The following is a 25,280-nucleotide window of genomic DNA, read 5'->3' on the forward strand; positions in this document are numbered from 1 at the left end:
ACAATACACACAGTTTAAAACCAGTTATAAAGCATGCTAAAATGAACAAGTACTGTCATCAGATATTTCCATCATCATTTTGAGCTTCATTTTAAGCCTTCTAATAAATCAGTAACAGTTTGATGATTTTGTTTATAAATACATAAGATATTTCATCAAAGCAGATGTACAATGGTCATAAATAGCTGTATCATAAAGACAATCTTGTCCCTTCCATCCACCACATGGACTTGGGGGAAAACTGCAGGGAGAAACTAGCCAGTGACTCAGGCCATTAGGAGCACCTGCAGAAGCAGCCAAAACAGGGACCATCAGACATTCAGAGAACTTTCTAATTTTGACCGGACTTTCTTTGCTCTGTGCTGATTGGCTGTTTGCTCCAACCCTCTCTCTCTCTCTGCCTTCTAACAGGTTATGTCTGCTCAGGAGCTGGAAGGTGTAATTTCCAGTTTGAGAAAACATACCTGTGCTGGCTCTGATCAAGCTAACATGCTAAAAATAGAAGCATGGCTGTAGCAGTACACGTTAGCCACCCAAGTATGTACCTACGGTCTTGGACAGGATTGTTGTTTGGGCATCTAGCGCATCCCAGTGCTCTCACACATACTTCATCTCAGCTTCATTCCACAACAGCCCCTTTCCCTGTTCTCCACTGCACTGTCCCCCTCACATCCTTGCCTTTAATATCCCCCTCCCTTCACTTTTCTTTCCATTTAGCTCATCACTTCCTAAGTAACCTGCCCCCCACCCCCGCAATAACAAAAACAAAAAACATGGCTTTAACATGAGCTTTGCAGACATTATTCACTTGGCTTCTCTGTTATATTCCTTTTCTGAGTCCTGTGTGTGTCTCGACAGTTTAACTCCTTGGGGTATGGACTGTCTGCTAATCTGTTCTGCACAATAAGGCCCCATTCTTGCTTGATGCTTAGGCATGACCATTATAAACATAATTAATAACAGATGATTATAAAGATAGTATTTAACTGGACTAATATTCAAATATACATTTTTTCTCATAACCTCCAACCTCATCCATTTCATCCCTCAGATTTAGAATGTTTGAGTCAGCCACAGTTAGAACAGTTAAATAGAACGGTTAATAAATGTTAATTTACACCAAATTTCAAAAGGTTGTTGTGGTCATATAAAATTTATTTTAGAGACACTACTGAAAAGTTACTCTTCTACTAGCCTTTCATGTGACATGAACATTGGAATTCTGCTCTCAAATTTCATTAACTTGAGTTACATCATATAGAACTGTACCACGTTGCAACCACAGGACAGCAGAGGATACTTTGCCTTGGCTCTGATATACAGTGGGAGACAGCCTAAGTTCCCTCTAAGCTGCGCAATCACGCAGCAGCCTGTTAAGCGCTGAGCAGGCACTCAGGGCTGCGGTGGAGAGAGATTACTCTCCCCCTCCCCCAACCCAGCCAAACCCTGGACCTGCTGCAGCTGGGGGAGATGTGCCCCAACCCAGCCTGGCCTGGACCGGACCTGCCATGGCTTGGGGAGAGGCGCCCCTCCCCCAGCCCCAGCATGGACCTGACATGACCGTGGGTGAGGCGCACCTCCCCCGCAGCCCAAGTACTGCTGCGAGGCAAGAGAGCTGCAGAAAGTCCTCCCTGCCATCACAGCCCCAGGGCAGCCCGCACCCCAAACCCATGATCCCGGCCCCACTCAGAGCCCACACTCCCAGCCGGAGTCCTCCAGCCCCAGCACCCCAACTCTCTGCCCTAGCCCCGAGCCCCAGCCCAGAGCCCACACCCCCAGCTGGAGTTCTCACCCCTCTGCCCCCAGCCCTGGGCCCCCTCCCACACTCGGAATCCCTCGGCCTATGAATTTTGTCATGTTCGTCAATATGGAGGTGATGTGGGTCACACATCATCTCCATGTTGGTGTACATAACAAAATTCATTCCACACATGGTGGGAAAAATTAGAGGGAACACTGGAGACAGCTATTTTCTCAGTTATTCCTTGATGATCTGAGGAATTTAGGAAAAAACAGGCTGAACTAAACCAAGTAACCTGAACGTCTACCAACTTTATGAAATTAAACAATTTCCGAAGCTAAATGCTACATAATTTGTAATTCCTGAATCTGAAGAATACAGAAATAACTCAGTACCTAAAAGGAAGTTATAGTAGTGCAAACAGTTAAAATATGAATTAAAAGCCTACCTTATGACAAATATCAATTGCTTCTACGTATCTCTTTCCTTTCAAGTAATTAAATGCCAGCTTGTATCCTGTAAGCAGTGCAAATACCCATGACATATTATGCTTAAAATTAAACAAAGAATAAAACATCACATTCAAGTTGAAAATATTCCAATGGTCAAGTTTACTTAAAAGAAAAAGGTTGGAATAACTGTTTGCTAAGTGGTCTCCAAAACACCCCTCTGAAACAGGCAAGTTAGGTAGAACTCTAAAATGAGTTTTGAAGGCATTTTAAAATTAAATAACTTATCACCAGATATATTTACACACACGAACGAAGATTTCCATTCTAAAGAATATATAGTGGTAACCCATATTAAATTAAGTTGTCATGTCATCCTTCATGACCTCTCACACTGGGCTATGAATCACTATTTTGATAGAAACCACCCTTTTGATAGTTTAGTTACATTAGGTGAGGACACAAAACTAAATAAAAAGATACAAGAACAAGAATGGAAAACTTGTTTAGCTGATTATTTTCTTGGTGGAACTCACTTCTCCCTCAATCAACATATTTGGACTGTGCCCCTTGCAGCAAATATCAGAGGCAGTTAACATTTGTCTCTGGGGCACCAGGATTTGGCCACATCTCTTCTGTACTCACCTCAAATTCTCTACCAACAGTACAGAGATGATTCTATGGCTCTTGAGAGCATCTTTGTATTTTACCTACCCCATTTTGTCAGCTATAACATGATGGGGGAGTAGAAAGCCAACAGAAAGGACCTTGATGAGTTGGCCTTGTTGGGGATATAGATATTTGAAAATTCTTGTCCCCCAAGAAAAAGAACATGGGGAATATTCTGCATACTGCTGCCTCAAAGAAAGCTTTAAAAGTCTGGCCTGCATTGGCTAAGACAGGAAAGCTGAAATGCTATTCTGTTTGTATCTCTGCAGTCAGAGAAGCTAGTAAAAGGACACAAGGAATAGCCAATATCCATAATGACATGGGGACTAATCTGATATTTGCAGGAAAAGAGGCACAGCACAAATATCTCAGTTTGGGGAAGAGGTCAGAGCCCAGAAATAAAAAGTCTATGATGAGTAATTTCCAACAGAGAGCCATAAGGAAGTCTATAGTTCTGAACAGTCTCTATAAAGCTATCCTACATAAGCAAATGGACAATAAAATGACCAATGTGTAAGGCTACACTTTAGTCACGGGTATTTTTAGTAAAAGTCATGGACAGGTCATGGGCAATAAACAAAAATTTATGGCCATGTGACCTGTCCAGGACTTTTAGTAAAAATACCGGTGACTAAATCTTGGGAGGTGCGCACCAGGGAGCCGCTGCTGGGAGGCTGCTCTGGCCGCCCAGGGGAGCTGAACAGCTGCTGCTCTGGCTGCCCCCCAAGCAGAGGCAAATGCAGCAGGCTGCGGCGCCGCTCCAGCAGCGGCAAGTGTGGCTGTCCCTGGGGCCACCTGCTTGGGTGATGCTGGGGTCAGCCACACTGGCCACTGCAGAAGTCACGAAAAGTCTCGAAATCCAAGACAGACACTGAGCCCTACCAATGTTTACAAGGTTTACATTCAAGCTGAAGTTTCTACCATTTTTTCTAGCATTAACTCTACTGCATGAGGATTGTAACCCTAGTATTTGTGTACACAATGAAAAATAGAGCCATACGACAATTATTTTCAATTGACCATGATTCTACTGTATGCAAAATTATATCTACTTTAGGTTTTTTAAGACACTGTGGTATAGTATCTAGATGCCAAATGACTTAAGTTTGCATGTTTGCTCCACACGCCCCCCAAAACGTTTCAAGAAAGTTGATGGGCAAGTTCTGTGCTGGCCTCATTGAAATCAACATTTCTCTTGGGCCTTGGTCTGTTGAGGCAGCTTCTTCAAAACATAGTTATTTGAGTGTCTTTATGACACCATCCAGACACTCCATAGGCCAGCCCCTCAGTGTGAAACCCACAGATATAATTCACTGTTCTCCACTTTCTCCTCCTAGGAAAAGATCTTCAAGAAAGATTAGCTCAGAAGCCTTGGCGAAGGCCAGTTACCATTTGATCATTCTTGTTCATTACGAGCATGCAAAATGAACACTTCAGTAATCTCGTTCTCTTTATGGAAAGATGTTCCCAGCTTCCTATCTGCCTCCTTTTCCTATTTTGTTTCCTTTCCAACCTTTAGACCCTTAAAAGCTTTTCTTGGTGCACTCTGACTTTCCTTATTTTCTGTAGACAAGTACACCTAGGAACTTTTAGGTAACTGCCTAAACCTGTAGATTATTGTGTTTTAAGTTGATAACAAATGTAGTTCCTTTACAGACATTGTAGTTCCTCTCTAATATACAGTTCACTTAAAAAATATGTGAACCTGAGACATAAGGAGATTTAGGAACTGCACCTACAGAAGTAAATGATGCAGCAATTTATTGTATACAAGGTAGAGCTGTACATTATGAAAACTTTTCTATGCAATCTAGAATACCATTATCATTCCACATCCTTTAAAAAAAGTACAAGAGAAGCCTGTAAGAGGGTGCATTGTAAACAGTGTTCATTTTTTTGAGATGCCATCAACACAGTCCAAAAGTGGGAACTGAACTTTGGAAACCACCATCCTGTGAGTGTGGAGGTAGGTTTTATTTCAATAAAAAGTCTGCCTCCTGTGTATAGTTTTTGTACATTCTTCTGTATAGAATGGTCTAAAAGTAGGAGACCAAACACATATTCCAATAGTTGAATTCACTGACTGACTGTCTTAAGTGGAACTTTAAAAATATCCCAAATAGTTTTTAATTGGTTACCAATCTTGAGTTGGAGATAAGAATTTTTAATTTACATAGTTTAAAAATGATATGCATATATCTGATCAAAATTAAATAGTAAGAACAAAGTCACAAAGCTGAGCCACTAATTCATACATAAGTAGCATAATGCATATTCAAAATGAATACTATATTTACAGGCAATATGCAAGTTGCATATAGAAACAGTGAACCATAATGGGTTCCAAAAATCGAAGCTTGTGGGAAGTCCACTAGAAGAAAAGGTTACTTACCTTGTGCAGGGACACATCTCAAAAAAACTACAGCCCACTGCATAGGGTGAGTAACAACTTCTAACAGTGTCTCTTTGCTTGCTCTTTTTGAGGTGATTCCTGAGCAGTATACCCAAAGGGAAGAGGGAATTTCAGAATTGAGTCCAGGACTGAAGACAGTACAGAATTACCAAGCTCAGCATCAGATCTGACCGTGTAGATCAAGACATAGTGTTTAGTGAAAGTATGCACTGAGGCCCATGTAGCAGCTCTGCATACATCAGACACCAGAATGTGGGCAACTTCCGAAATTTTATTCAAGAACAATCTGGTAGTGTGCGCGATTACCCTTTTTGGGAGGGGAAGGGGGATCACCAGCTGCATAGCATGTAACACACCCAGAGATCCTCCTTGAAAAAGTCTCTGTGTAGAGATGAGGGACCCCATGGATCTCTCTGCTGTGAACACTGTCTAGGTGATTTCTGAAACTGCTTGCTTCTATCTGATAAAAGGCCCATCTAACACCTAATGTATTAAAGAAGGTCTCACGCTGAGATTTACTTGGTTTTGTGAAAAATACAGGTAAATAAATGCACTGGTTAAGATGAAAATCTGACAATGCTTTAGGTAAGAATTTAGGGTGAGGCCATAAAGAGAACCTGTCTTTGAAAAACACTGTAAATGGGAGTGGGAAGGGGTGGGGGTCTGCCATCTCGGCTACAATTTCCCCACCCTGCAGGCGAACTTGATAGCTACTAGAAAGACCACCTTCATAGATAAGTGAAGCAAGGAGCAGGTTGCCACGGGTTCAAATGGAAATCTGATGAAGTATTTAAGTACCAGGTTGAGATTCCCAAGTAGGAATAGGATCTTTAACCCGGAGGTAGTGGTTCCCTAAATCCTTAATAAATTTTGAGGACCTAGAGTAAGCAAATATGAAAAACCTTTCTAGCGGGGGATGAAATGCGGATATCGTGGCCAGATGAACCTTAATAGAGCTAACTGATAACCCTGGTGTCTTCAGGCTCAGCAGGTAAAATAAGATGTCTGAAAACAGAGTATTCAGGTACAACACAGTGAGATACCAGTCTGAAGTAATTTGAGCTGACTTTCTGCTAAGGTTTAGTAATAGCCATCGTACTCCTGTTGAGCAGTGGATTCTAATCCTGTGAACCATCTCAGAGAAGGAGGACTTATAGGTTGGGGTGAAGCACAAAACCTGCACCTTGGAACAGGAGATGAGGGATGATCGGAAGCTTGAATGCCAGTTGGACACGCAGATGAAGCAGGTAAGGCTACCAAACAGGTCTCAGCCAGGTCGGTACTATAAAGATAACTATCTTTGTCCTGTCTGATCTTGTTCCTCACTCTTAGTATTAGCAATGTTGGAGAGAATGTGTAGAAGATGACCTTTGTCCAGGGAAGCAGAAAGGCATGTTCCAAAGAGTGGCAACTTAGGCCTCCTCTTGAGCAGAACAGAAGACACTTATTGCTGAATGTTGCAAATAGGTCCACCAATGGATGTCCCCACTGTTCAAATATCCTGTGAAGAACTTGAGTCTCCAATTCCCATTCGGAGTCCTGAGAGAAGTGCCTGCTGGTAAGAAGATAAATGGCTGAGATCGGATTCTGATGTGCTGTACCGTAAGTTCCACAACTTTATAGCTTCAGTGCACAGGGAGGGGTATCTTGCTTTTCCTGTTTGTTGATACAGAACATGCAAGCAACACTGTCATGATCCTGATTGAGTTGCCCCTGGTGAGGGGTAGGAACTGAAGGCAAGTGTTCCTGACTGCTCTGAGTTCCCACAGGTTGATAGGGAGACCAGATTCCTGAGATGACCATCCGCTCTGCGTTGTGAGAATATTGAGGATGCTACCCATGCTAGCAATGAGGAGTCAGTTGTCACAGTTATTGTTGGAAACGGGGAGACGCGGATAGATACTGAGTTGATTCTTCCACCAGTCTAGAGAGCTCTTCACCTTGAGGGAAACTGTGACCTGTTTGTCCAAGCTGTGTCTGGTCAAGGAATAGGTCCTTTTGAACCAGCACTGAAAGCAGTGGAGTCATAATCTTTCATCCTCGGTTACAATGGCGCAAGCTGCCATATGACCTCAGACCTATAAATAGTTCCTTACTGGGGCTTCCTTGAATAGACCAGATGTGCCGAAATTATGAATCTGTCCATGGGAAGGAAAGCCCTGGGCCCCATGAATTGTAATTACCTGTACTGGAGCTAACAGATTTTTTTTTTTTTTTAAAACATTTAGTTGGAATCCAATTCCTGAAAGAGAGCAAGAGCTGTCCGAGTGGAGGTCAGCACTCTTTCCTAAGATTGAGTAGCCAGTCATCGAGATACTGGAAGAATACAGTTGCTTCTTGCTGAAGATAAGCAGTTACTACCACTAGAATCTTTGAAAATACCCTGGGACCAAACAGAAGTAATCAGTACTGAAAATGCTCTTGGCCCACGGTAAAACATAGGTATTTCCTGTGAGTGGGGTGAGTCACTATATGGAAATAGGTGTCCTGTAAGTTGAGGACCCAAACATACTTTCATGCCTTTAGAAAAGAATTACAGCTGCCAGAGACACAGTCCTGAACTTTTGAGACTTTACAAATATGTTCAGTTGTCTTAGATTTAAGATAAGTCTCCATCCTCTGTCCTTCTTTGGCGCAAGAAAATACTTTGAGTAAAACCTTTTCCCCCATGTGAAGGGACAGGATTGCCTCCATAGCTCCTAAATGAAGCACTGAAGGGCTTGTCTACACTGCCTCCCAAATCGGCGGTGTGTGATCAATGCAATGGCATCAATTTAGTGGGTCTGGTGAAGATGCGATAAGTTGATGGGAGAGTGCTCTTCCATCAACTTTAGTACTTCACCTCTCCCAAGGGCATAAGCTAAGTTGGCGGGAGATTTTTTCACACCCCTGAGTGACATAACTTACATTGACTTAAGTGGCAGTGTAGACCAGGTCTCAGTATAGTCTCATGAGAGGAATGGAATAAGAGGGAAGATGCGAGGGATACAAAGTGGATGGTATAGCCTGATGTTATGACCTGTATGACCCACGTGTTTGTTGTAATACCACCAAATCAGTTGCAAAAGGAAAAGGCAGTCTCCAAAATTGGAGAGATGAGCAAAAGGTTGCATCTTGTAAACTAGAGGCAAGGGAGGAATCAAACCCTCAACTATCCTGTCAAAATTGTTATTTCAGTGATAGCTACTTGCTGAAGGAGGATTATTAGCTCTCTTTCTCTGGAATTTTTGTCTCTTCCTCCCAGGTTTAGTGGTTCTATGAAAGGTAGTGAATTAGGTAAGTTATGCTCTCTGGGCAATTTGAGACACACAAAATCTCCTCTTGTTCACAGGGGTGTATTTACCCAGAAAGTTCAACATGGCCCTGGAGTCCTTCAGTGCATGCAAGGACTCATCCATGGCCCCCCAAGAAGAGCTTCCAACCATCAAATAGGAGGTCTTCAACAGTACTCTGAACCTCCCTCAGGAACCTTGAGAGAGCTGGAGCCAGGATGCCTTATGCATAACAACCTCTGTGGAGATGGATCTAGTGATGGTGTCTGCAACACCTAAGGCTGCTTAAAGAGAGGTTCTGGCTAATAACTGACCCTCTGTGATGATAGCGTGAAAGTGTTCTCTGTGCTTCTGTGAAATATGTTCAACAAAGGCTGTAAATTTATTGTATTTCATGAAGTTGTACTTGGCCATGATCCCCTGACAGTTTATGATCTGAAATTGAAGGGTCACAGATGAGCAAGACTTTCAGCCAAAGAAGTTTAACCTCTTCTGATTTTTATCATCGGGGTGAACCCTGAATAATGCTGCTTACCCTGCTCATTTACAGCACACCACCAAGAAATTAGGCAAGGAGTGGACAAACAAAAATTCAGAGTCCTTAGGAGAAACATAATATTTCTTATCTGCCCGTTTACAAGTTGGTGAGATAGTAGCAGGCTTTTGCTACATAGTCTTCGTTGGATCCAGGAGCGCTTCATTAATGGTTAGCACCAACCTGGGTGGATGTTGCTGACTGCAGAATGTCCAGTAGCTAGAGTTGCAAGTCTTTGATCTCCCCAAGAGGTATCTGAAAGTGGCAGCCACCTCCTCCACAAGACGTGGAATTGACAGAAATTGGCAGCCACTGATGGTGGCAGAGGCATGACCACCTCGTCTAGAGATGAGGATGAAATATGATTTTGCGGGGTGACCCCTTTATCTGCCCTAACCTCCTGTTCTTCAAATATCTCGTGCTGCGAGGTTGGTAGAGGGGACTGTGCAAACCTAGCTTCTTGGTGTAATGGAGCTGGAGATCTGGTAAATTGCTGCCAATACAAAGCCCAAGAACCCTGATATGGCCAGTGGTGGGAGCCCATACAGGACAGGGGGTGGCACCCAGGGCTGATCCCACTATCCCGGTCATGGACAAAGATCCTTGTTGAAGTACGGGTTCCTGTATGGATGTGGAGGGGAACACTGAACTGATATAGAAGAGACTGACTGAATCGCTCCTTCATCCTCCTCAATGTCCTCCAGTGATGGGGCCCCAGTAGAAAAAGGCAGAGTGACTTGCAGTATCGGGAAAGAATGGTAATCTGGAGATCAGGGTATCAGTACCAAGAGTCAATTGGTACCCATAAATAGTGGGTATTCTGGCTCGTCTAAGACTGATTAAGTCTCTGGAGTAGCTGAATTCCTGCAGCACTGAGTGGGTCGGTACCAGTGCAGCAGTTGAGCTAGACTGTGTCAGGGCCGAGGCAGAAAGTGCTTGGTGCTTCAATTTGCCCAGTACTGAAGGTGATGAGAGAGAAGATGCTGATGGTAAGTGTGATGTAGACAGTGTAATTCTAAAGGAGTGTATATATCCTAGGCATCCCTGTCCTTTATAGATGGGACCTGGGGCCTGCTGAATCTGTGCTTCTCCAAAGCACTCTTGGATCTCCCAGACTTGCTGGTATGGGAGGAAGGAAGTCTTTCGCCTCCACAGTACCAAGCTGAGAGGTTGAGGCCTCCGACACAGTGGACTAGCATGAGATTGGGGCCTTTTGAGAGCCAGCTCCTTGTGATGAGCTCTTCTCTGGAGCTTTCCTTGAGTCCTCCAAAGTCTTCCCCTTCCTAGGGGAGACCTGGGCCTAAGTCAAAGGGTGCTGGATCCATCCAGAGACAGATGTATAGGGGTAAGGTCTACTGACCTCACTCAGAAGCAGGTCTAAGGGAGTGCTCCATCATCAGAAGTCTCAGTTTGGTTTCCTGGTTCTTCTGTGCTCTAAATTTGAGAGCTAGGCAAAAGTTACACTTTTGGGAGAGATGAGACTCTCCCAAGCAACAGACACACTTAACCAATAGTGTAGACCTGCCCTAAGTTGATCTAACTTACATCACTTAGGGGTGTGAAAAAGACCACCCCCAACGAGCGCTGCAAGTTAGAGCGACCTAAGCACTGACCACACTGGCACTACGTCGGCGGAAGATGCTCTCCCGCCAACTTAGCTTCTGCCTCTCGCAGAGGTGGAGTAATTATGCCGATGGGAGAGTGCTCTCCCATTGGCATAGAACGTCTTCACCAGACACGCTACAGTGGCATAACACTTCTAGTGTAGACCAGCTCTTAGAGTGGCCATCGCTGACTGAGATAGCCTACTAACAAGAGAGGCAATTTGAAATGTTATGAGCCAGGCACACCCAGCCAGACTGATAGGGCTCCCCAGAAAAATAGGAGAAAAAGGAGAGGAAAAAAGGTCAATCCTCTCTAGTATCTAAGTAATTCTATACTAAAATAACTAACATTAATTAAGAACACTAAACTAACAGAACAGCTGTAGAACACACAGAGGTATGCACAAGGCAGACACGATCGAGCTCTGTCTCACACTGAAAAATTAAGAGAAGGAACTGAAGGTGGTTCATCCACAAGCCCTATATACCCTCAGCGTGCAGCATAAAGGTGTATAGAGTGCATGTGCAGGCTGAACGGACACTTCTAATAGAAAATCCCCAGTCAAGGGCTCAAGAGGCGTATGCACCCCTGGAGAGGAGCACTTAGAGGAACACTACTCGAAGAACAGTAGCTGTAAATTGCTGAGAGTCTTGTCAAAGTACCAACTCAAACAGCTATATCTTGCCATGAAGGCTCTCTCATATGTTGTAATGTAGATCTCTAAACAGCTGAATTTTCACAGGAAGACAATCGGAGAAGATATTTTACTTATACAGAAAATTAAATGCAGTCTTACCAATAAAGAGTCATTGTTTCTGTTCTTTTGTATTACCACAGGATAAAAATGTAGATTGTGTAAACATACCTATTGTTGGATTTGTTTGGTTTCCATACTTCCAGGCCATCTCATAATTTACTGCTGCGTCTTTATATGCTTGCTCCTTTTCCATTATGTATCCCATATATTCATAGGCTTTGCAACAGGACTACAAAATATAAATGTTGACTACATGTATTTCAAAACTTTAGAGAAACATGTGCAGTACTGACAATCAAATAATATGAATATACGCAGTTTGGAAAGCGTATACAATTACATGATGTTACTAACTTCTGTGACAAAACATTCTGGATTAAAGTCCGGACAAGACAAATCCCATTTGTGTAATTCTGTGCATGACTGTTGGTAAGATCCTCAACCAAAGTAAGAGGCTGAGAGAAAGAGTTGCTCAACGGGGCGGGGGGCAAGGTGAGTAGGTTAAGAGGAAAAGAAGGAAGTGCTCTACCTAAAAGGATAAATGGACACAAATCAGACGTCAAGAATTATAACATTCAAAAACCAGTCGGAGAACATTTCAATCTCTTTGGTCACTCGATTACAGACCTAAAAGTGGCAATTCTTCAACAAAAAAAAACTTCAAAAACAGACTAACGAGACTGCTGAATTGGAATTAATTTGCAAACTGAATACAATTAACTTAGGCTTGAATAAAGACCGGGAGTGGATGTGTCTTTACACAAAGTAAAACTCTTTCCCCATGTTTATTTCCCCCCGTACTGTTCCTCACACATTCTTGTCAACTGCTGAAATGGCCCACCTTGATTATCACTACAAAAGGTTTTTTCCCCCCTACTCTCCTGCTGGTAATAGCTCACCTTACCTGATCACTCTCGTTACAGTGTGTATGGTAACACCCATTGTTTCATGTTCTCTGTGTATATAAATCTCCCCACTGTATTTTCCACTGCATGCATCCGATGAAGTGAGCTGTAGCTCAAGAAAGCTTATGCTCAAATAAATTTTAGTCTCTAAGGTGCCACAAGTACTCCTATTTTTGCGGATACAGACTAACATGACTGCTACTCTGAAATCTTACATTGTCCTAGTGGCTCTTGCTGGAAGCATTTTTCTTATTAGAACTGCCTGAATGTATTAGGTCCAGAGGGCCAGGATTAGGTATATGGCCCCCAATAGCATTGAGTGAAACATCTTCCCAGTGACAGTTATTATGCCTGTCACCGCTCAGCAGTGCAAAGCATTTTAGGGACACACTCTTCTGGGGCAGTTAGTTGGCTTTCCCATTGGGTAAAGCACTGGCTACCACAATAGGGCCAGACAACATGCAGAAGGAGTACAAGATGATCAGAGTTTGCAGGAGAGAAGGAACCCCACGCCCCATGCTGAGATAACCAAAGTTTGGCTACTTAAAAGAAATATTCATAGTCTAAGAAAACAGCTTTCAAATAAAAATGGATACATTTTACTAACAAATTATAAACATTAAATATTTTCAATAAAAGCTAATTTTATTATTCTTAGTCTCCTAAAAATGTTTATTACCATGTATGCTTATCAAAAGCTGTGCTTTAAAGTAAAAACTGGAAGGGATTCCATGACTTGATGGTTTTGTAAATGATCCTCCATGTAACTCGCAAGTTGCTTATCAGTTTGCAATACCATGAAACAAAGCTAAGAATGAACCCACATAAAAGTAAATAGCTAATGAAAAATAACTTTTCTAGCAGCATGATCAGTCAGTCTGATTATTTTCTTATTAGTTGTTGCGGGCTTTATTTGCATAAAAGACATTTTATAAAATTCACCACTGCCACCCAAAACGGGCTTCCCCAAGACCAGTGGGAGTGAGTATAAAGTGAATCCCATCAACCTTCATCTTCTTCAGTCCAGTGGAACACTGGTGAAAGGACAGTCACAGCCTGCTTTCCTAACAAGTATTCACCATATTAGCCAGACATGCAATCCTTACCATTAGCTGCCTAATCATGATGGTGCCTACCAAGAACAAGTGCCTGTCCAGTTTCTATACACAAATCTATTTAAAACAGTTTAGTAATGTAACTGTATTTCAATCTATATTGTGTGTGCACACACGCACACACACCCCTCTGTATCTAGAACATCCACACACTCTATATGAAAAGAACATTAAGGTTGCAAAATCAAGCACCCAAAAGCTAGGAAATGGCAGAAATGAGATTGTCTGTGCAACTTTAATTCAGTCCCCTTGTGTATTTGCCTGATAATACAGCCCTTGATTACATACTATTTTTCACAGGACCCCACCTCATTCAGTGCACAGCATAGACTGCTCTAGGGATGAATCAGGATTGTGTAGTTAAGGAAGCTGTTGGTTGTAGGGCAATTTCATTTGTTGCAGAGTTCATATATGATGCTAGGCAAGTCATTTAAATGAAACTCTTCACAGGTGGTCATTAATTGCGTGTTCCTCATTTTCTGGGTGCCTGACTCGAGACCTGTGGTCTGATTTACAGAAGTGGTATTCCCACACAGCTGCAACAGAAGTCAATGTAAGCTGTGCTTTGAACACATCTACCTACCTACCTAGGTGGGCCAACTTTTTGGCCCAAGGGCCACATCTCATTAAGGAAATTGCATGCAGGGCCATGAATGTAGGGCTGGGGCAGGGGGTTGGGGCAAACGAGTGGTGTGGGGTGTATAAGGGGGCTCAGGGAAGGGGGCTGGGTGCAGGAGGGAGTGCGGGAGGGGGCACAGGGAAGGGGTCTGGGGTGCAGGCGGGGTAAGGCAGAGGGTTGGACACTGTAGGCAGGTGCAGCTGGGGACTCAGGGCAGGGAATTGGGGTGCAGGAGGGGTTCAGGGTGCAGGCTCCAGCCCGGCACCGCTTACCTGGGGCAGCTCCGGGGTAGCAGTGATGTGCATTGGAGCCAGGCAGGCTCCCTGCCTGTCTGCCCTGGCCCCGCCCTGCTCCTGGAAGGGGCCGGCACCACATTCCTGCTGCCCCGGGAGAGTGGGAGCAGAGTGCTCCATGCAGTGCCCTCACCTGTGGATACCTCTCCCAAAGCTCCCATTGACATGGTTCCTGCAGTTCATGCTGTCCTCCCACACTGACAGAGCACAGACGAATGGAGGCAGACAATGTCAGAGTGCAGGAAAGCACAAAATGACCGGGAGGAGAGGTGGCGGGCTGAAAAGAGGGCTGAAGCTGAAAGGTGGCAGCAGGGTGATGAGACAACACAGGATTCAATGCTGAGGCTGCTGGAGGATCAAACTAATATGCTCCAGCATATGGTTGAGCTGCAGAAAAGGCAGCAGGAGCACAGACCACCGCTACAGCCCCTGTGTAACCAACTGCCCTCCTCCCCAAGTTCCATAGCCTCCTTACCCAGACGCCCAAGAACACAGTGGGGGGGCCTCCGGCCACCCAGCCACTCCACCCCAGAGGACTGCCCAATCAACAGAAGGCTGGAATTCAATAAGTTTTAAACTTTTAAAGTGCCATGTGGCCTTGTCCTTCCCTCCTCCACCACCCCTTCTAGTGCTTCTCTCCTCCACCACGCCTCCTGGGCTACCTTGGTAGTTATCTCCCTATTTGTGTGATGAATTAATAAAGAATGCATGAATGTGAATCAACAATGACTTTATTGCCTCTGCAAGCGGTGATCGAAGGGAGGAGGGGAGGGTGATTAGCTTACAAGGAAGTAGAGTGAACCAAGGGGCAGGGGGTTTCATCAAGGAGAAACAAACAGAACTTTCACACCGTAGCCTGGCCAGTCATGAAACTTCAAAGCTTCTCTGATGCGTACTGTGCCCTCCTGTGCTCTTCTAACCTGATGTCTGGCTGTGCGTAACCAGCGGCCAGGTGATTTACCTCAACCTCCCTCCCCGCCATAAACGTCTCCCCCTTACTCTCACAGATATTGTGGATCGCACAGCAAGCAGTAATAACAGTGGGAATATTGGTTTCGCTGAAGTCTAACCGAGTCAGTAAACTGCGCCAGTGTGCTTTTAAAGGTCCAAATGCACATTCTACCACCATTCTGCACTTGCTCAGCCTGTAGTTGAACAGCTCCTGACTACTGTCCAGACTGCCTGTGTACGGCTTCATAAGCCATGGCATTAAGGGGTAGGCTGGGTCCCCAAGGATAACTATAGGCATTTCAACATCCCCAACAGTTATTTTCTGGTCTGGGAATAAAGTCCCTTCCTGCAGCTTTTGAAACAGACCAGAGCTCCTGAAGATGCAAGCGTCATGTACCTTTCCTGGCCATCCCACGTTGATGTTGGTGAAACGTCCCTTGTGATCCACCAGTGCTTGCAGCACTATTGAAAAGTACCCCTTGCTGTTTATGTACTCGCCGGCTTGGTGCTCCGGTGCCAAGATAGGGATATGGATTCCGTCTATAGCCACACCACAGTTAGGGAATCCCATTGCAGCAAAGCCATCCACTATGACCTGCACATTTCCCAGGGTCACTACCCCTGATATCAGCAGATCTTTGATTGCGTTGGCTACTTGCATCACAGCAGCTCCCACAGTAGATTTTCCCACTCCAAATTGATTCCCGCCTGACCGGTAGTTGTCTGGCGTTGCAAACTTCCACAGAGCTATCGCCACTCGCTTCTCAACTGTGAGGGCTGCTCTCATCTTGGTATTCTTGTGCCACAGGGCAGGGGAAAGCAAATCACAAAGTTCCATGAAAGTGCCCATACGCATGCAAAAGTTTCACAGCCACTGGGAATCGTCCCAGACCTGTAACACTATGCGGTCCCACCAGTCTGTGCTTGTTTCCTGAACCCAGAACCGGCGTTCCACCACATGAACCTGCCCCATTAGCACCATGATGTGCGCATTGCCAGGGCCCATGCTTTGAGGGAAGTCTGTCTCCACGTCCGCATCACTCTCGTCACCGCGCTGACGTCGCCTACTCATCCAGGTATCACTTTGCCAGGTTCTGGTGCTGCATATACTGCTGGATAATGCGTGTGGTGTTTAATGTGCTCCTAATTGCCTAAGTGATCCGAGCGGGCTCCATGCTTGCCAAGGTATGGCGAGTGCATAGAAAAAAGGCGCAGAACGATTGTCTGCCGTTGCTCTGACGGAGGGAGGGGCGACTGACGACATGGCTTACAGGGAATTAAAAAAATCACCAAATGGGGTGGCTTTGCGAGAAACAGAATGGCCCCCTCAAGGATAGAACTCAAAACCTCAAGGACAGAACTCAAAACTGGGTTTAGTAGGCCGTTGATTTCACGGAGGGAGGGAGGAGAAAATGAATACAAAACAAATCTGGTCTATTTCTTGTTTTGATCCACTTCATCTACCTTTATAAATCTTGCTGCCAGCAGACTGTGCAGTACGACCGCTAACCATCGTCATCTCTTGGGTGCTCGGCAGAATACGGTGCAGTATGACTGCTGGCCATCGTCTTCTGCTGGCTGCAGAAGGGAACTTAAACTTAAAAGGGAAATGACCTGGCTGAGTCACTCTCATGTTTGCCCAGGCACCCCTGACCTCATTGAGGTCAGTTAAAAGAGCACCCTGGCTTAAGTGGACGACAGCTATCAGTCATACTGCACTGTCTGCTGCCAAAAGGCAATAAACTGTTGCTGTGTAGCAATGCAGTACTGCGTCTGCCAGCACCCAGGAGACATGCGATGACGGTTAGCTAAGCGGGCTCCATGCTTGCTATGGTATGGCGTCTGCATAGGTAACTCAAGAAAAAAGGCGCAAAACAATTGTCTGCCCTTGCTTTCATGGAGGGCGGGAAGGGGGGCCTGACGATATGTATCCAGAACCACCCGTGACAATGTTTTAGCCCCATCAGGCACTGGGATTTCTACCCAGAATTCAAATGGGCGGCGGAGACTGCAGGAACTGTGGGATAGCTACCCACAGTGCAACGCTCCGGAAGTCAATGGTTGCCTTGGTACTGTGGACACACTCCGCCAACTACATGCACTTCGAGCATTTGTGTGGGGGGACACACAATGGACTATAAAACCGCTTTCTACAAAACCGACTTCTATAAATTTGACCTAATTTCGTAGTATAGACACACCCTAAGAAACTACAACTGAGCACAGAATTATAGAAATGTAGGGCTATAAGAGACCTCAAGAGGTTATCCAGTCCAACCACCTGTGCTGAGGCAAGATTAAGCATACCTAGACCATCTCTGACAGTTATTTGTCTAACCTGTTCTTTAGCAATGGAGATTCCAGTCTCTCTACATAACCCATTCCAATGCTTAACTATCCTTATTGTTAGAAAGCTTTACTTAATATCTAACATAAATCTCCCTTGAGGCAAATTAAGCCGATTGCTTCTTGTCTTACCCCTCATGGACATGGAGAACTGATTCCCATTCACCTTTAGTCTGACACAGTACTGCTGTTCTCGTGTTCTGTTCTCTTTAGAACACTAAGTCTTTCAAGACTATTATGCCCCACCCCCCAGTCTTCTCTTTTTTAGAGTACTATGCCCAACTCTTTCAACCTTCCCCGAAAGGCCAGAGTTTTCTAAACCTTTATTTTTGTTGCTTTCCTCTGGACACACTCCAGTTTGTCCATATCTTTCTGAAACTATGGTGCACAAAACTGGACACAGTACTCCAGCTGAGACTTCACCAGTGCTGAGTAGAGTAGAACAATTACCGCATGTGTCTTACATCTAACACTCCTAAGACATCACAGAATTACATTTGTCTTTTCTGCAATAACACCACATTGCTGACACTCAAATTTGTGTTCCATCCCAGTTTGCAGTACTGCTGCCTATCCAGTTATTCCCCCATCTTGTATTTATGTATTTGATTTTTCCTTCTTAAGTTTTATACTTTGCACTGGTCTTCACTGAATTTCATCTTATTGATTTCAGACCAATTCTCTAATTTATTAAGCTAGTTTATTTTATTTAAATTTTAATACCGTCTTCTAAAGTGTTTGCATCCCCTCAGCAGCAAATTTGTAAATGTTCTCTCTACTTCATCATCAAAGTTGTTGATGAAAATACTTAATAGTTTCGACCTCAGGACAGACTGCTGCCGGTCCCCATTTTGAAAGTCCTCCCAGTCTGACACTACATCACAGACAACTACTCTGTATGGTTTTTCAGCCAGTGACTCCCCATTTAACAATTTCATTTAGACCATACTTCCCCAGTTTGCTTACAAGACTCATGTGGGAGTGCGTTAAAACCTTACTAAAGTCAAGATATATCATGTCTGCTGCTTCCCCACTATTAACTAGTCCAGTTAACCTATCAAAGAAGGAAATTAGATTGATTTAGCATGATTTGTTCTTGACAAATCAGCGTTGGCCATTACTTACCCCTTATTATCCTGTAGCATGTGTGAACTGCTATTTTTCAAAGGTTTATAAGTAGGCCAAATTTTGGTGGATTTTCATGGGCACAACAAAAGGCACATCCCTGACACAAAGGCCATTCCCCCGCCAAATTTCAAGTCTCTGCTCACAGGAATGCTAGTGCTTTTCAAAGAAAGGCTGCTGCCAGGATTATTTAACATGGGCAAAACAATGTATTTTCCCCTAGCCTCATTCCAGAAAAAGGCTAAACTGCTTTGGCTAAAATTTTCCAGAATTTTTTTTTTTAACCTGAGACAAACACCTGCCATGAAAAATTGCAGCCAGAATGGTTAAATAGTTTGGCAAAATTGTAAACAACTGAAAATTGTTTACAATTTTCTAATGGGACGTTTCAGGCAACCTGAATAGGTAGTACTACCAGCCCTGCCTGTAATAAAACTGACAAAATACAGAAAGACAGGAATCTCCATATTAAACATATAAAGCAGAGCATGCTCACAATTAGCAACAATTCTGAAAATAAGCAAGCTTTTTGGAAGTCTCATTTTGAATGGTTTATAAAAGATGTATTGCCCTGCCACTAAACTGAGTATTTTCTGTAAAGAAGTTACAGAATTCTACTTAATGTCTTAATTATTCATTTAGCATGCTAACTATTTACACTAGGGACAAGACAAATGCAGATACCTGTATTATATTCACCTTCATCTTAACTATTCAAAACTGTTTTAGATTGAACTTCCTATGTCTAAGAGGAAATGGTTTCAATTTATAACCTGCAAGACCAACCACAGATCATCTGGAAAACTGGAATACAAAATCATCCATGATTTTTCTTACGAAGAAGTCTGTGGTCTGTAAGTGGTTCTTGAATTGTATTTTTTAAATAAATATATAAAAAAGCCCTTGATTCTATGGAAAGCTTCTAGCTTTGGAAACAAAGCTCTCTTTGACTTTGTAACCTACCACAGAATATGGTCTGCGATCTAAACCAAATCTACATGTTTTAAATGGACACAAACCCATGTTGCATGACAAAGTGTTTACATATGCTCTCTCATTCAAAATGTACATACATCGTTCATTTCCGATTGTAAAAAGCAATCCTAAAAACCTGTTCACCAAAATAATGTATTTTGTCAGTCAAGTTTGTACCTCAGAATGCTTGTGGAAAATATTATTTCCATAAACATACAGGTGATTTTAAAAAAACCCAAACCAAAAAACTTTAGCAACCATTTTTATCTGCACAGTACAATTCCTGCAAGCCTTCTTCACAGCACATGGATTGGAGGCCAATGTGGGAATGGGCATCTCTTCCTTGTGCTCTAGCGCTGGAGACCTGGAATGCAATCTTTTTGTATCCTTCCAGTTTACTTTCCCCTCCCTTCCATTATTCAGAACCTTATTTATCTACCTAAATATTTCAGAGGTACAAAAATGTTTAAAGAAAATAATTTGATATGATCTGTATTTGTCACCTCTAAACAGAGCTGTAACTTAATCAACCCAGCTACTATAGAATCTCAGCAGCAGCACATGACATCCCCCTCCCCACCACACTGGTCCAGGATCTGCTCAAGTTACCTACTGGTTTTCAGAGTGAAAGGCACTAGATTTAGACCAGCCAGTGCTGTTACTGTGACTGTAGGAGAACTAATAGAATCTACAGAGTGTGGGAGCTGACAATTGGAGCAGGCAGCTAGTTTTAGGTTAGACTGACAGATTGACCTGAACTAAAATGCTCTGTATATATGTTAACTATGTATCTAACAAAGACTGTTAAATTACAAGAAATGAATTATTATGACTAGTGGATTACTTACATATAAAAACAAATAGCCTACTTGAAAGACCACCTCTGACCCAAAGTCATCCTGTCACAACTGTAATCAGAGGAAGCTCTCATGCTTAACCCACTATGCGTAAAAGAGGGAGCCTCTGCTGGCAGCACATTTTTGATTAGAGGAACATTATCAGTTCCAGAACTAAACTAAGCTTCTAAGCACAGCAGGAGATTTGATAGGAGAACGAAACATAAGTTCTACTTTGATGACTCTAGAAACATGAGGGTGTAGTGTCTTGCTATTCAGCAGATGAAATCTAAAAGATACCTAAAAAGCAGCTACATGAACCTGCAGGATGCTAAGGCTGAACCCTGCGGTGTGGTCTCTGCAGAGGAAAAAGCCTCTTAAATTTGCCTCATCTGAAGGAAGGTGAGATGTATATAAGCAGAAAGGAAAAGAAAGCTCTCAACCACCAAGGAGAAACAAAATAATGGGAAATATTAAGCAGGAGAGCTAAAGCTGCTGACTTCCTACCATCCAAGCAGAGCTTCTGGCAGCTTGCCAGGTCAGAAATCCCATGTGCCCAATAAAAACATTAGAAGCTTCAGAATCCAGAGAAAAGCAACTCCTCAGTGCAAGACGGGTGAAAATCAGAAAAACTAAAAATTTATGTAGATTAATTTGTAAAATAGGGCTTATAAGACGTGTTCTGTTAACATACAAAATTGTATACGCAGCTACACATAACGCATTCAAAAATAGGGAAAATGTCCACAATTTATATTTGTCTGCAATTTTCATTAGCCCCGAATCAGATTCATAATGAGATGCATTCTTGACATTCCATAGACACCTTCAGCCCATAGTGCCTCAACACAGCTTAAACTTGCATAAATTACTGACAGCTCATTAGGTAGCATCTGCAGATGCATTCATTTCCTGTTCTCAAGGGTAAACGGCTAGTCTTTTACTCTTTCCAAGTTCATTTCCCCCACATAAGAAAAATCAATTTTGAAATAAAATACATTTTCGCGGGCAAATTTAAAAATAAAGCATACAGATAAGTATATGGAAGATTACTCTTTACTGTTCTGTCACTTACCCTGTTATGGCGAAGACACCGTTTTAATAGTTCACCAGCCATATCATATTTTGCAGATTGAATATAAATATCAGCAAGAAGGAGCCAACTTTTTTCAAACTCCTCTGCATCTATGGGATTCCAGTTCATTTTTGAAATGCGTTTCAACTGATTTCTGGCTCGTGGAGTTTGTTTTAAAATCATGTAGGCTGTGGCCATTCCCAAAAGTGCTGGGATATGATCCTTCTGCAATAAAACATTTTAAGAACAAAATTAAGTTTTCTAAGTTATACTGTTACTGAGCAGCTACAGAAAGATAAAACTAGAAGCTAAGACCCAAACCAAATGTCAATGAAATGCCAATGAAAATACATAAAAGCATCCAATTTTGAAGTTATTGGACATGGAATGAATTTAGAATTGATGTGTTATTGGTCATGCAGTTTTAAAAACACTGGGAATTAGATTACATGAAAGCTACATCTACACTATGAGCTAGGGGTGCAATTCCCAGCTCACGTATGCATACTCAAGTGCTCACTGAACTATTGAACTAAGAACAGTAGCATAACCATAATGGCACACGCAGCAGCAGTATGGGCTAGCCGCCTGAGTATGTACCCACTGGGTTTATACTCAGGGAGGCTATCCCATGCTGCCGCTGCCTGCCCTACTGTAGGTTCACTACTATTTTAGCATGCTAGCTCAGATGAGAGACAGCGCAAATTTGTATGTGAGCTGGGAATCATATCCCAAGCTCATTATCTGGACTTAGACAAAGTTACTAAGCAAAAATTCAGTTTCATTTTAAGAAGCGTGGTAAGCCTAGTTACCAATTTCTTAATAAATTTGCAAACTCAACCACAAATGTATGTATCAACAAGAGAGAATGCTTCTTCAAGCATGTTTTGTTGCTAAATTTTCAAAAATCATCCTCTACCTAGTAGGGAACAAATTCTCAGATCTGATAATATTAAGTATCTCATAATATTTCTTAACTTAAACTCAAGAAAAATTATAAAAAAACCAAAAGTACTTTTTTGTGGAGGAAGGGAAGGAGGGGGGGAGTGGCGGGAGAAAAATCACCAACCTCAGTAACAACTACTTCAGTGAAAGTATTTAGTGCTTGTTCAACATTTGATTTCTGTTTGGTTCCCATTAGGCAATAGTTTTCCATGATACGAAGCTGAATGTGACCCTGAATGGTCTGGGGCTTGAGTTCCTTCAAAAGTTTTTCTGCTGTTCTCACAGCCAGCTGCACAGACTCCTGCTTCTCTGTGGAATTACTATACATTAGAAAGAAAGAGTTTACAAAACACCCAATTGTTATGCAATACTACTATTAAATAAGCTACAAACTGTAACTGATAACATACTAAAATCGTTACACTGTTACATACAATAGTTACCTTAATATGACTATTCTATATTGGTTCTCTTCTGTACTGAAAGTTATTCTAAATTATAGTCAAAGGCATCCTACAAATGTCTAGGGTTCCAGAACAGAATTCCCTTAATCGTCTTGCTGCAATTTGGTAGCTTTCTTATTTTAATGTGCCACACTGAGGCTCTCTCTCTCTTATTGTCTATTCAAACTTAGACTAGGATCCCGATGTGTTATCAAGAAAAAAAATGTATTTATTTTTAAACTCACCCTATGTCACCATCCAGATTTTCAAACACTTCACCACCTATAGTTTCATTATCTGGGTTCAAACAAATTTCGATCATGTTATAAACTGCATTCTGTCCCCAGTCACTGTCTTTCCGGGCTCTATTAAAATGTCGAAGTGCATCATTTGGTTCGCCAGTATACCTAGACAAGTTATGAAAAATACTTTCAGTTTGGACAAGAAGCTAAATAAAATAAAGAAGAAAAATGTAGCCTTCAAAATAAACTAGGTACGTATTTTTATTGTGTACATATTAAGTTCTGAGAATGTAACTACTACTTGCATTAAAACAGCAAAAAATTCCACATGAAATAGCATCAGATACAGTAGTGAAAGGAGTATTAGAGACAGATACAATTAATTAGCTACATTTTCTAGAAATGACACATGCAAAGTGTTTTTCAGAAAAGAAAAGGAAATCTCTCCTAAAATCCCAGTAACTGAATCTAGACTTCCTAGCCAGGTAGCTACCAATGTAATAATATGAAGTTCAGAGTTGTAATGAATTTCAAAGAAATTTTTTCTATCTTTTCATATATAATATAGTTACCCAATAAGCGTTATCAATTATAACTGTACCTACCAAAGATACAGTCCTTTGCAATAATGAAAACCTGGCTCGAGTTTTGCTCTGGAGGAATGTTTCTCAGCCATTATAAGAAATCTTGGAACTTCTTCTAGCTTCCCAGCTCTTCTTAACAGATCAATTAAACGGGACAGAGTTGCGTAATTATCTAAACACACACATATATTTAGAACATTTTTAAATTAAGTTATGTATTTGCTGGACAAACAGATTAGAAATAAAGTAAATCCCTCTTTCAATTCGTGCTACAAATTAAACTAAAGTACATGAACTATTTAAAATAAAAAAACATTTGTACCTGTATGTATTATATTTACAATGCATTTTAAAAGGTCTAATGGTCAGATTACAGTAGGTATGGGCCCAACTGAATGGCATTTTAAAAAAATCAAATATCAGTTGCTACATATACTCTTGACTTCTTTCAAACATATTCCCAATAGCAAACTTTACACTCTCTCCAGTATCACTAAAACTTACAGTTTTATATGTACCTCTACTCATATTTTGCATATAAAACAAACAAACTTTACAGCACACTCCAGTCACTTATGTTAGCCTTGAAATCCTATTTCTGTTTGTGTACACACAAACTTTGGCTGTGTATTTGAAACAAAAAAAGTTAAATAATTCTGTAACTATATTAGGTCCTATATGAAATATGCACATTTCATCTAGATATAATCATTTCTTAAGCATCATAGAAAAGATGCTTTAAATATTTGTGTCTATGATATCCATTAGAACTAGGGGATGGCTCGTGTTTGACATTCATGTATCAGAAAGAAATTGAAATATCATTACTGAATACACACCTGGTTTGCGCTCTAAGAGCTGCTGGAAATGAAAAACAGCTTGTTCATAGTCCTGCTTCCTGAACATGAGGTCAGCCATCATCTACACGATCAAAACATTAATAAAAAAATAAAAATAAAATAAAAAAAAAAGAAGTTACATGGTATGGAATGGTTGTTTGATTAATCCCCAAATCTACTGAAATGAAAATGTAAACAAGAGAACGAAAACAATGAAATCTAATTTTCTATAAAAGGGGTTCTGAAATTAAATATTTTTAGAATTATCTCAAAGTATGCATAATAAGGAGACTTAATATTTGTTTGGGAATATACTGAAATTTGTATTAACAATTTAAAGAGAATTAGTTTACTTCTGTTTGTACCATGAAATCCTGCCCCTGACCCTATGGGTTCTTCCTTGTTAATCTCAAAATATTAAACAAAAAAAGCCATATGTTAAGAGCAAAAAATATGTTTTTTTCAGTTATGTCTTCCATAATTTTTCAATTACATATTAACAGAAATTTTAAAAAAATTAGAAAAGCACAAATTCCTTCTAGCATG

At 41.9% G+C, this 25,280-nt stretch overlaps 1 protein-coding gene across 7 annotated transcripts in view; it reads right to left on the minus strand.

The window, feature by feature from the left end:
- TTC21B (tetratricopeptide repeat domain 21B) overlaps nucleotides 1–25,280 on the minus strand; it is a 101,434-nt gene that overhangs the window by 8,836 nt on the left and 67,318 nt on the right. For 4 of the 7 annotated variants that reach the window (XR_013347530.1, XR_013347529.1, XM_077830229.1 and 1 more), the window contains 7 exons: nucleotides 24,735–24,816; nucleotides 23,917–24,067; nucleotides 23,315–23,476; nucleotides 22,751–22,946; nucleotides 21,682–21,906; nucleotides 11,550–11,670; nucleotides 2,190–2,257 (listed from right to left, as the gene is read on the minus strand). Coding sequence is in view for 5 of the 7 variants with exons in the window: in XM_077830229.1 (XP_077686355.1) it covers nucleotides 2,190–2,257; nucleotides 11,550–11,670; nucleotides 21,682–21,906; nucleotides 22,751–22,946; nucleotides 23,315–23,476; nucleotides 23,917–24,067; nucleotides 24,735–24,816 (1,005 nt within the window). In the remaining 2 variants the exon portion in view is untranslated. Of the gene's footprint in view, nucleotides 1–2,189; nucleotides 2,258–11,549; nucleotides 11,671–21,681; nucleotides 21,907–22,750; nucleotides 22,947–23,314; nucleotides 23,477–23,916; nucleotides 24,068–24,734; nucleotides 24,817–25,280 lie in introns of those variants that run through there. The other 3 variants (XM_077830231.1, XM_077830230.1, XM_077830233.1) reach the window with 3 other exon arrangements.

The sequence above is a fragment of the Eretmochelys imbricata genome, chromosome 11 (genome assembly GCF_965152235.1).
Source record: "Eretmochelys imbricata isolate rEreImb1 chromosome 11, rEreImb1.hap1, whole genome shotgun sequence".
Lineage (NCBI taxonomy): Eukaryota > Metazoa > Chordata > Testudines > Cheloniidae > Eretmochelys > Eretmochelys imbricata.